We start from the raw sequence: 12,362 nt of genomic DNA, 5'->3' as shown, positions 1-12,362 counted from the left end.
ACACACAGACACACACACACACACATTCCTTATTTGGAAATGGTACAAAAACGAACATAGCTTATGAAGGAAAATTAGTGTTTTTTTTTCTTTTCCAAAAAAATTCTGTTCATTCCTATTAGTCAACACAATTAATGAAGCTTTTATCTAAAGTTGGTCTTTTTTAAAAAAAAAATAAAAAATCAAGCTGCCTTTCACTTGAAATCCAAAATCAAAAGGGTCCCCAATTAAGAAAACATTTTCTGTTGTGCTGAATTCATGTTACCGTACTGTGAGCTCTGACATTTTGTTTCTGTGGTAACCAAAATCAGCTGATTAGTTGGCATGGCAACAGAAAAGATGTAATCCCAGCAGACACACTCTAATCAATGCCCCCAGCACAGATGGTCTCCGGAGGATCAACAAGAAAGAGGCTGCCAGGCATTCAGCGGGTCACGTGCTGGCTTGAGACTAGGCAACAAGAGAACTAAAAAAGAACATTTCTCAAACTCACCGGTAGCTTTTAACCCTTTACTTCCTCTGACTCATTGCAAAGCCGTATCGACCACGTAGTTGCATAAGGCGTAAGGATTCTCAAGTGACTTTTCGGAAATACAGTGCGCTTTTTAGGGGACAGTGCTTATTTCATTGTCTTGGTTTTTATTCTTAGGACAGCCTGGGTGGAATGCTGTTTTCTAGGAAACAGTTGCTTAAAGCTCATTGTATTTTGCATGCTGCATATTTAAACGTGTGCATGTGTATGAGTGAGAACACACACACACATACCCCTATTCGGGTAATAGGATCACTGACAGTTTGGTAATTTGGGCAGACTCAAGATAAGGGGTAAATGTGTAAATACAGACGAAGGGGGGGGACTGGGAAATTGGTCAAGACATGAAAGAGTGTTCACATAAGAGCATTTCTGTGGTTGTTTCCTTGGTCTAATAATTTCCTAATAAATACTTGAGGCCAGGATAAAAGAATCCTGTGTTTACAAGAGCAACGAGGCTGTCTGGTAATGGCTGCAATTATCGTTCCAGTTTGCAAAATCGAAAAGTAACCTGCGTGGACACGAGGCAGGGCCCTTCTCGGCAATTGCCAGATTCACACCCTTGAATGTAATTTAAGGGTCTTTGATTCTGAAAACCTGGGTGATTGCTCTTCTGAGTATTAAGCCTTGTTTTCAATTTGATTCAAAATTGAATACAGAAAAGAAAGGCTGCATAATGTGTGTTTTAAAACTCTAATTACATATTTATCCATAATCTATAATGTTACTAACTTCAGGAAATTGCAAAATGCACCCAGCACTGCAGAGGAATATTAACTATTTCTGTTGATTAGGGCCATGGCTGATTTCAGATCTGCCAGTTGACCAAATTTTCATATAAGCAACTCAGGACCACTGGTCAAATGCCACTGGGGGAACTAGAGTTCACTGATAATCTAAATTGGGACCATATGATGCTCTCTACACACAATGTGCTGAGCAAGGCCTTGACGAAGAGTGGCCCAACCTTTTGAAATAAACATCAATGTCCAAGCCATTTTCTTTGTGACAGAGAGGGGCCATTAGCCCATGGTTTTACCCTAAGTAGCCATATGATTTTATTATACAAAAATGAGTTATTTTTAATTAATTTAAGGACAAAAGAGAAATTGGAAAGATTCTTGGGTAGTATAAAAACCACCAAGGAGCAAAAAAGAGAATCCTTTCAAAGTTTCTAAAAATAAATGTGCATAATTAGCGTCTGGACTAAGTTCACAAAGCTGAGCTACGTTTCCCAGAAAGCGATATTTTTCTTCACAGTATGGAAATCTTCATCCCAAGACTTGGCATGTATTGCCACGGGTGATCTAAATTATTGAAGCTGGAAGCTGAAGGAGGCGAGTTCAGGGGAGCATTAGCGGTCTTGGTGACCTCTCTGGGGCCTGAACAAAAGCTCAGTCCCCAGAGGGGAGCAGTCCAGGAGGAGGAAGAAGGCGACAGAGGAAAATTCAGTGCCGTCATTTCAATGAAAATAACAGTTGATCAATTCATCAGAAGAAGTGGATTCCTGTGATCTTAACTAGGCCACGAGTATATACTTCACCTTCAGAGCAACTGACTGGGCTGACTGATGGTAGAGTTTGAACCCAAGAAAGAAAGAAATTGAGGAAATAGGTAATGGGCTGCTCCAATATGCATTTTTATTTTCTATGTCTAGTGACTTTGGGAGTAGCCCCTTGGTAATGGGAAAGTTGTATTTAATTGTCGTGGAGTTCCTTTCCACCCTCTTAAAGCAAATGAAATTAGTGCTTTTCTTCAATTACCTAAAAGTAACACTAACTCTAGATTTAAAAAAAAAAGGTGGGGGGGGCCCTCCCTGGTGGCGTGGTGGGTAAAAGCACAGCACCAAGAAGCTAAAGCCACTTTCGCATGAGTTCGATCCCCACCCCAGAGGTGACCCACTTGGCGCGTCAGACCTCTCCTGCCCTCCCGCTGCTTCCCTCAGCAGTGTACTCATCAGTTGGCCTGTTCTGCTCCCCACTCTGTCTCTGGTGAATCCTCTCACTGCCCTGCATCTCTGGCCTGCACCCCAGTTCTGTATGTATAAGTAAATCTTAAAAAAAAATTTAAAAATTGAAGGAGGCTTCTCTGCAGCGCTAAGTAAGGTTTTTTAACACTAGAAATGGGTAATTTTTCACTCTGATCTGCAGGATTATGTAGAGCTCTTGCTTCTCAGACATGAGGTGAGATCTGGACTGATTATACTCTGGTCCAGGTGATCCTAGCAGGGCCGTCTCTCAGCAGGGACTTCCACATGCAAGGAAACCTTCTTTGTCCCTGAGTGACAACATTGCTCTCTGTTCAGCTGTTAAAAAAAGGAAGGAAGAGAAATAGAAAAAACCCAACCCCTGTCCCACATTTTAAATATCTATTGACAAAATCAAGATAGGACAAAATCAATGGCATTTTATGATTTGCTTTTGTATTTTACAAGTGCTTCCTTTGCCTGTTTTTTTACCACTATGGAAAGATCAAACTGCTCCAACAAGATCAAAGGATACTTTAAATAATAAACATCTTATTTTTATTCTCTCAGCAAAATTGTGCATAACAAACACATCTTCAATTTTATAATTTGGGCTTTTGCAATTAACCCTGATAGCTCAACTTCTCTTAACTACAACGAGAGGGCTGTCATTTATGTTTTCAACTAAAAAAGATAGCTGCTATCATTAATATTACAAATTTGTTTCACATTACATCTTAGTCCAAATGCAGCAAAATAGTTCACTAAAATAAACCTTCCTGGCCCTCCCTGGTGGCGCAGCGGGTTAAAGCACAGCACTGAGAAGCTAAAGCCACTTCTGCATGAGTTGGATCCCTGCCTGCCCCGGAGGTGACCACATGGCGCAGCAGACCTCTCCTGACCCGCCCGCTGCTCCCCTCAGCAGTGTACTTCGTGGATCTGCCTGTTCTGCACCCTACTCTGTCTCGGGTGAAGCCTCTTGCTACCCCTGAGCCTCTGGCCTGTACCCCAGTTCTGTATACACAAATAAATAAATCTTTAAAAAAAAATTAAACCTTCCTTTGCCAGATTCTGTGACTAAATATTTGTCCTTCTTAATTTTTCTTTAAACTTGGGAGAATATATAAAGGAATTATCAGCGTGTTCCAGAAAGGTCTCTGCCTAGTGGGAATACTCCCTAGGTCCATGAACCTGGTATGGAAAAGGGCAGGGATCGAGAATGTATCACACACGGGGGCTGTTCTGTCAGTTCAGTTTTCGTCTTCACATCCTTATCAGAGCCTTCAACAATTGGGTTACCAATCCTCTACCCATTCTCCTTACAACTTAAGGCTAACAGTGCTTAGCTGGAGTGAGATATTTTTTCCCTTTTGCTAACATTTGAATTAAAGTTTAAAGCGTGTTCCATTTTAGTGAGAAAACTTAAATACTGACCACACGAGAATGCTCTTTCAACTATGAGAGACATTTTGTATCAAAGTCAAATTCTAATTGAACAATCTGAATATAACAGGCAGATGAACCTGTCTTCTCAGTGTTGAGGCTTTTTTGTATTTGACTTCCATGTGCTCTGAATTATACACACATGTCTTAGAACAGTGCCCAGCTAGCATCTAGCGAGGTCAGAGACAAAAAATACTGCCTCACCGTACTGAAATGTTCCAAAAGAAAACCAGAATTACCTGCCCTCTGCTCCCCTCAGCAATGTGCTTTGTTGATCCGCCTGCTCTCCTCCCCACTCTGTCTCTGGTGAATCGTCTCACCGCCCCTGCACCTCTAGCCTGTACTCCAGTTCTGTATGCATAAATAAATACATCTTAAAAAAAAAAAGAAAAGAAAACCAGAATCATCATCCTGTGCCACACCCAGAAGCTTGTTCCGGGCGCCCTGTACCTTGGTGAACATGGGCTTTCCATGCTGGGTGACCATCACACACTGGTCGCAGTCCACTGTGATGGATGAGTTGTGGTATGACTCTTTCGAGTGCTTCAGGATGTAATACAGGTCGGTCACCCCTCCTTCGAACACAGTGCTAAAGTAACGGGGGATGAGGGTCCTGCCAATAGCTGGGAGAGAAACAGAGAAACAAATCATTAACAGAAATATCTGGCTGGACTCACACATCCCAGAGCATCACCAAACCTCCAGCTAGATACAAATAAATCATCCCAAGAAACTGCACAAGAAAGCAAGTATCTCTTTATAAGCAACCATGGTCCTTTCGAGTTACAGTGTATACAATAAAATCCCCAACTGTTTACAAAAATTTTGTAGAGTCATCTTTCCAGATTTTTGTGTCCACTGGAAGTCAATACTTTGAAAGTACTGAAGATAATCACATTAAGAATTTTGGACATCACAAGTACCACACATTTCACTGACTCGGATTTTTCAATGACTATTTTGCAAGCTAGTTATCTGAGCTTATTTTTTGAATTCTTATTGTTGGTAGTAATAATAACATGCCTTTTAATAACTTAATGATTTGAACTGTGTGAAGCATTCTCACTTTTTCTTACTAGATGTTACAATCCCAACCCCAAGAAAGAAGGAGCCTGAGACCCACTTACAGGTAGAATAGCTGAGTCTATATATCTGCAAATCTGCAAAAACTAAAATACTTGCTCTTTACAACACAATGTTTCAAACGACTTTAATGAGTGGAAACATTCAAAAAGCAACCCTCTGTCTTCATATCTAGAGATCCAAACCTATGTGAATTCTGATTATTCTATGTGGTTCTAGAGCCAGATGAGGTATTTTTCTAGAATAAAAGGCCCATTTTTAAGAGAAATTGGTACCTCCCACCTGGTCCAAATTGATCCTTTTCGTTTCATTTGTCCTATCCTGCCCCATTTTAGTTTGAGCTGTTGGTAAGTAGCTGGGTCTCTCTGATCGATGACTTCAGCACGGCTAACAAGCCCTTGCTTTGGTAGAAATTTTAAATCCTCTTACAATGAAAATCCCAACTCATAATACCAGGAATTTTGCCTATGTGCAGATTTTGAGGCAAAGTACTAAAGCACTCTCAAACGATGCAAGGTTTTAAATAAATCTCTTACATTTATTATATAATGCTTTCTGAAAGACAAAAATAATATTTAAGATAAATAAATTATCAAAGAGAGCTCTAATAGAAAAGATCATGCATTCTTCACTTGAATTTTTTAAATATTTCATTTCATTTAAAAAGAATCAGTGTTAATCCATTCCATATGGATTTATACCTCTTTTGTACATGGATTTGTAAAAAAAAAAATATGAAAAGAATATTCTGCCAAACTGTTTCTTGAAGTGGTCTCTAAAGAGCCTTGATGTGGATGACTAGTCTCTGAATAATTTAAATAGTTGTTATTGTTTCACATTTAGGACAGTTAAATAATCAACAAATGTTGATTGATGCTAAATATTCCAGGGTCTTTTGCAATTCTATCCTAAACTTCCAAGGCATTTCCTAATGCCTAATAGTGTATGTCCACTTGTAAAATACAAAATTTAAATAAGAGTAACCTGAGTCCTTCATATTCTTAAATATGCATGGCTGATGTTATAAAGAAAACCTACTAATGCAAAAAAAAAAAAAAAAAACCACCACACACACACACCTTTTTGTACTTTGCTGTTTAAAAAGATAAAATTAACTTAAAGCATTTCAAATATTCTAACTTAAAGCTAATTATCATAAATCAGCTCTAGTAATATGACATTTTATGATCGGTACTGTAGAGAAAAATTGCAAGCCATAAAAATGTAAATGTAGAGCGAAAATATTTCACCACAATATCCAAAGAATTGTCACATTAAAAAGGTTACTGCAATCAGTAATCACCCTAAATGTAAATAATCTGAACTCACCAATCCAGAGGCATAGAATTGTTGGATAGATTAAAGCACAAGACACAAAATAAACTCTGACTTCAGGGTACTTAGTATAGCTCTAAGGACAAATACAGACTTGAAGTGGTGTGGAAAAGTATATTCCAAGATGATAGTGACCAAAAGAAAGTTGAAACAGTCACAGTTGTGTTATATAAAATAGACTTCCAGCCAATATAGGTAATAAGAGAAAAAAGTGGACATTATATAAAGATCAGGCAACAAAGTCATCAAGAAGAAGAACACATATTAAGATATATATGTGCCAAAATACATAAAGCAAATTTTAACTGAAGAAGAAGAAATTTATAGCAAAGCCATAATACTGGGAGACTCTACCACACTAAGATCACCAATGAATAAATTATTCAGACAGAAAAATCAGCAAGAAATTAATGGTCTTAAGTGACACATTAGACCAGGTGGACTTAAGGAGATATATATAACATTCTATCCCAAAGCAGCAGAACAAACATTCTTCTCAAGAGCCCATGAAACATTCTCAAGGGTAGATCATGTGATAATACACATAACAAGTCTCAATAAATTTATAAAGATTGAAATCATATCAACAAAATTTTCTAATTAAAAATGGCATGAAGCTAGAAATCAGTCATAAGAAGAAAGAAAAAAAGCACAAATATGTGGAGATTAAATGTTATGCTACTGAACAATTATTGGGTCAGCATAGAAATTAAATGCCAAAAATAAATATCTGGCGACAAATGAAAATGAAAGTACAACATACCACAATCCATACCACAATCCATACCACATACCGCAATGAACATCGAACTAAGAGGAAAGTTTATATAGGACTACCTCAAGGATGATGAAAAATCTTAAACACCTAAAGGAACTAGAAAAACAAGAACAGCCAGAGGGAAATGTCAGTAGAGGGAAAAAATAATAAAAAATAGAGCAGTAATAAATGACACAGACATCCAAAATACCATATAAAATATCAATGAAGCCATAAGCTCATTCTTTCTCTCTTTTTTTTTTTTTTAAAGATTTATTTATTTGTGCATACAGAACTGGGGTACAGGCCAGAGGCTCAGGGGCGGCGAGAGGCTTCACCAGAGACAGAGTGGGGAGCAGAACAGGCAGATCGACAAAGTCCACTGCTGAGGGGAGCAGCGGGCGGGTCGGGAGAGGTCTGCCTTGCCATGTGGTCACCTCCGGGGTAGGGCCATAAGCGCATTCTTTGAAATGATAAACAAAAGTGACAAACCTGCAGTGAGACTAAGTAAGAAAAAAGAAGACTCAAATAAATAAACTTAGAAATGAAGAAGACACAACAGACAACACAGACATGCAAAGGATCGTGGGAAGGGGGACCATGGCAAACAAGAGAGCACTAGAAGATTTGCTCTGCAGTCAGGGGAGTGGAATCTAGAATATATTATTTATTTATATATTTGTGAAAGAGAAAAGAAAATCACAGACTGAATTATTCAAGAGTCTAAAGTGGTTATTAGAAAGGTCTAAATAGTCTTCTACCTTGTAGAAAAACATATTATTCCAGAAAGATATAAAAATGTATGAACTAATATGGACGTAAGTCTCTGAATTCTAGTTCAGGAAATTTTCTGTGGTGCTGCCAACCACAGACCCCTGCTCCTCAGAATTTCTTGCTGTGGGAGTTGGTGGGCTGATCCTGCCGAGAAGGCAGGGTCCAAATTTTTTCTTTTTTTGTAGGTGTCCCTTGTAGATGTGAGGATATCAACAGGATACAGGTAGCTATTACTCGACTCTCTCCCACCCACTCATATAGAAACCAAATAGTGTGAGAGGGAGCTCTCAATTATTTAAGAAGAAATAAACTAGTAGGGACCTGCCTTTTTGAGCATATCATCTCTATTTTTAATGAAATGCTTTTCTTAAATTCTTAAGAATGTTTGTTTGTGTATAGAAAATTCCTGTGAAAGAGTACAATTGTGTGAGAAGATGTTCAACTAGTAATCAGATACAAATGAAAAAAATATTAAAAGGTTAAAACATAAACCTGGTAAGGCTGTGGTGAAATAGTATGCATACTCTAATACTTCTGGATAAATCAATGTACCAACTGCTCTTTATCTTCAGAAACTCTACATCTCTGATAGTTTGCCAGGTGTGACACTCAGTTCTTGGTGAATACAGCAATTCCAATATTTGGATCTGAAGAGCTTTGATGTTCTTTAAGAAACCATTGCCTATGGAAGATCTTTTGATTTGGAGCTTTCACTTAATATTTTAAATGCCTGTAATTTCTACCTTTTAAATAATATTCACTTCAAAAAAAAGATGCTGAGAACCTTGTTTAAAATGTGGAACAAGAGTAGGTTTTAATAAACAATGCATTAGTACCAGTTAACTCAGCAATGAGTTAGCTAACTATGGCTCTCCTCCTTGGAAAGAGAAAGTCATATAAATTAATTAATTAGTTAATTATAATAAAATGTCTGATTACTTTGATTTTAAAAACATTTATAAACATGATAATAGGTAAATTGGTTGTTGGTATATAAGTGCTCTAAAGCAGCAATACCTCAGCAATCCAAATGGAAATCCCAGTATTGAGGTACACAATAAACACAAAGATCCATTAAACTTTAGACTTATCTTTATTCAGAAATCAATGAACATATTATGCTAACATGTAAATTGAGAGCCTCCTCATAGTGAAATGAACAATACTGATGATTTCATTTAGGGTAAGTAGCCCTTATAAATAGCCGAAACAATGGGTAAAAAACAGGATAGAACTTTGATGGGGGTGGCATGTGTTCAAGGCAGATTCCTTTGACCTGGTCAAAGAAGGGTATATCACACTAACGTGACTTCCATACCTTGACGTCATTTATATCCTACTGGACCTTTTACATTTCCCCCAACCATAACAACTTGACTTAAATATCTCCTCTCTTGCTATTCCAAAGATTCTTTCACTTAATATAGGCTGACTAGTGTGGACTATGAGCCAGACATGGTTGCAGGTGCTGGCGAGTAAGAGCAGAAAGGTGGGGAGACAGAGAATGAGCTGGGTGGTGAGGAAAGGCAGCTAGTTTAGATGGACCCACCTGGAAGGCAGCAGTGAATGGATTACTTTGGATCTGAGTCTAGATGAATGAGAGGGATGGGTTGGACTGAGTTCATGTTGCAATATCTGAAAAAAGGAGCATAGCACGACCATATGGAAAAGGAGAGCAAGATGACAGAAGCTTTGAGAAAGCAGCAGGCCAGGTTACGTAAAGCCTTCTAAGCAATGACAAAGACTTGCCTCTTACTCTTCATGCGACGAGGCAGCACTGGAAGGTTTAACCAATGATGAGATCTTGTGAACTTACTCTGTTCTTAAGTGTCTGTCAACAGTGTTCCAAAACTCCATAAAAATGTTCAGTCTTCCCAGGAAATGAATAGACATTTTTCTTTCATTTTACTTATTAAATGTTTACTTTTTACTTTTAAAAAATGATTTATTTATGTATACAAGAAATGGCCAGAGGAGCAGGGCATTGGGGAGTGGGCGAGAGGCTTCACCAGAGACAGAATGGGGAATAGAATGGGAAGCTTGACTGAAATATACTGCTGAGGGAGCAGTGGACTAGACAGGAGCGGTCTACTGTGCCATGTGGGTCACCTCCCTGGCTGGGGATCGAACTTGTGCTGCAGTGACTGCAGATAGCTTTATAGCGCTTTGCTTTAATGCATTGTACCACCAGGGAGGGCCCTACTTGCTAAACTTTTAATAACTTCACTGAGACTTCAGCCAAACTAGTTGCTGGATAAAAAACATTGACTCAGGGAGACCCCACTCTGTCAAAGGGGGTTTTCCATCAAGCAATGCTTAAAGCTCTTCACTCATCCATTGAGGACAAGTAAGATGTGTGCATATGAAATTGAAGTCCTTTCCTGACTTAAAACAAGTCTGTGGTTCCTGATGCATCATGGGCCTGGTGCAGTCAGTGGGGAGAGAACAAAGTGTGAGAGAAGCACCGCCTGGCGGGGGTGAATAGACATCAGTGAGATGTAGGGGTCGGAGAGGAAGGTGGACCATTGGAGAGAACAGCATGTGTTAGGAATCATGGTCTATTGTTTATACAATCATTTGTGCTTCTGCCCAACCAACAGAATGCACTTACTCCTCAGAAGGTCTTGTCTGAATAAACTACTCCATAACATAGCGTGTACGCACTCTCGCTCCTTGTGACAGTTCCATCTTTTGGCTTTCTGAACTTACAATGCTGTTTATATGTGGTAGGTTTATTTCTGACCTCTCTGTTATCTTTATTTCAACATAATTTTGTTCCCTTTATACTTCAAGATGAGCTTTAATAAGATTTTTTCAGATTATTAAAAAATGGGAAGATTTAATTTAAATTAATAGAAGTGTTGCTATATTTAAAATACCCAGTCTTCCCACAGGAACATGAAATGTTTGTCCACTTATTTAAGTCTTTAATTCTATCTCAAAAGAATTCTGTGGTTTTTAACACATATATAATATTTCTTTTAAAGATAATTCTTAAATATTTTGGCTATGCTAAATGGTTAATTTTTATATTAACTGAACATTCTTATTAGCTTTAACAGCTTGGGGGGAGATTATTTTGAGTTTTCTAGGTGAAAAAGTCATTCCCAGGTTTTGATAATTTTGTTCTTTTCTTTCTTTCCATTGTATCTATACCATTAATTTTTCATTTTATTTCAATGACTAGACTAGAACTTCCAGAAAAAAAAAAAAGATAGAATAATGTAGTAGCATTTTTCCCTGATTTTTTTTTTTGGGGGTGGGGACTGCTTCTTGGATTAAGGGAAATATTATACATTGATTTGAGATCAGATTACTTGTTATTGGCAAGAAAAACAAATTACTCTTCTAATCCTCGTTTTTATGATTGTTTTCTTTTTAATCCTGATGGATATTAAATTTAATCAGTTGCCTTTTCAGTGATTATTGAGCTGACGGTCTAATTTCCTTTAGAAAGTTATCTATTGACATATTTTCAATTATAGAATGAATTTTATTCTCTTAGTGTGAACCTTACACTCTTACACAAACACACACCACACATTTTTATATAAAATTTTGCTTAAATTCACCTTACAAATTCATTCATTCCTTTAACAAATATCCACGGAGGCAGACTTTATAGAAGGGTGTATCCTAGATACTATGTTAGAATGATAGAATGAGAAAAGGCTTTCCGTCTAGTCCAGTGAATCCCAGGAACATTTTCTGATTCCACTGTGTTTTTAAGGATCTTAAAATGCACCCCTGACTAGTTCTGTATTAAAATAATCATTAAAAAAAGAATATGTTTAGCATGTTTCTCTGATTTGAGGAGGAATGAACTCAACTCATGGTAACACTGATTACCTCCTGATTAGTGATTATGAATAGCACTTAACATATGTGGAAAAAATATACTACAAAACACTAACAATAATTTAATAAATGTAATTAGGTTATCCCTGATTATATTCCACGCCTTCGTTTTGGAAGAAAAGACTGCCATGGCCAGAGAAGTTAAACTGCACAACTCCTTGGAACTGGGGTGGGACAAAGTAGAACACTCGTTTTTCATCAACCAACATTGGCTTATCTCTGTGCCTGGATTTCATTTTTGATGATTTTCAATTACATAATTAATACCCATGCAAAAACATGAACACACTATTGTGCAGAAACTCATTGTTTCCAGATCTGATTTCTTTTTCTAGACATTGAACTAGACCTAAACTCCCTCTCGGTGGGATGCAGCCATGGGAGGAAGTTGCAATCAATGTCCAAAGGCCTTTGCCTATAGTTATTGTATTTTTTTTAACCCAGGAGACACATGACTTCCAGGCATGATGGTCTATGTGTAAATGGTGCAGTCTTCCCCACCCACTACAGCCTGATACTGAACATCCCACAGGTGATTCCATGAATTCCCACCTGGAAGAAGAGAGCAGGTGATGGGAAGAGCCTGGATCCCTGAGTCACCATCAGGAAGAGAG

At 37.9% G+C, this 12,362-nt stretch overlaps 1 protein-coding gene across 8 annotated transcripts in view; it reads right to left on the bottom strand.

Annotated features, from left to right (window-relative positions):
* LDB2 (LIM domain binding 2) overlaps window positions 1-12,362 on the bottom strand; it is a 311,143-nt gene that overhangs the window by 59,000 nt on the left and 239,781 nt on the right. For all 8 annotated transcript variants that reach the window (XM_004681393.2, XM_012724131.1, XM_012724130.1 and 5 more), the window contains one exon: window positions 4,392-4,564. In XM_004681393.2, coding sequence (XP_004681450.1) covers window positions 4,392-4,564 — 173 coding nt within the window. The remainder of the gene's footprint in view (window positions 1-4,391; window positions 4,565-12,362) is intronic.

The sequence above is a fragment of the Condylura cristata genome, unplaced genomic scaffold (genome assembly GCF_000260355.1).
Source record: "Condylura cristata isolate star-nosed mole 26May11 unplaced genomic scaffold, ConCri1.0 scaffold00012, whole genome shotgun sequence".
Classification (NCBI taxonomy): Eukaryota; Metazoa; Chordata; class Mammalia; order Eulipotyphla; family Talpidae; genus Condylura; species Condylura cristata.
This window is presented reverse-complemented; position numbering and strand designations above follow the sequence as displayed.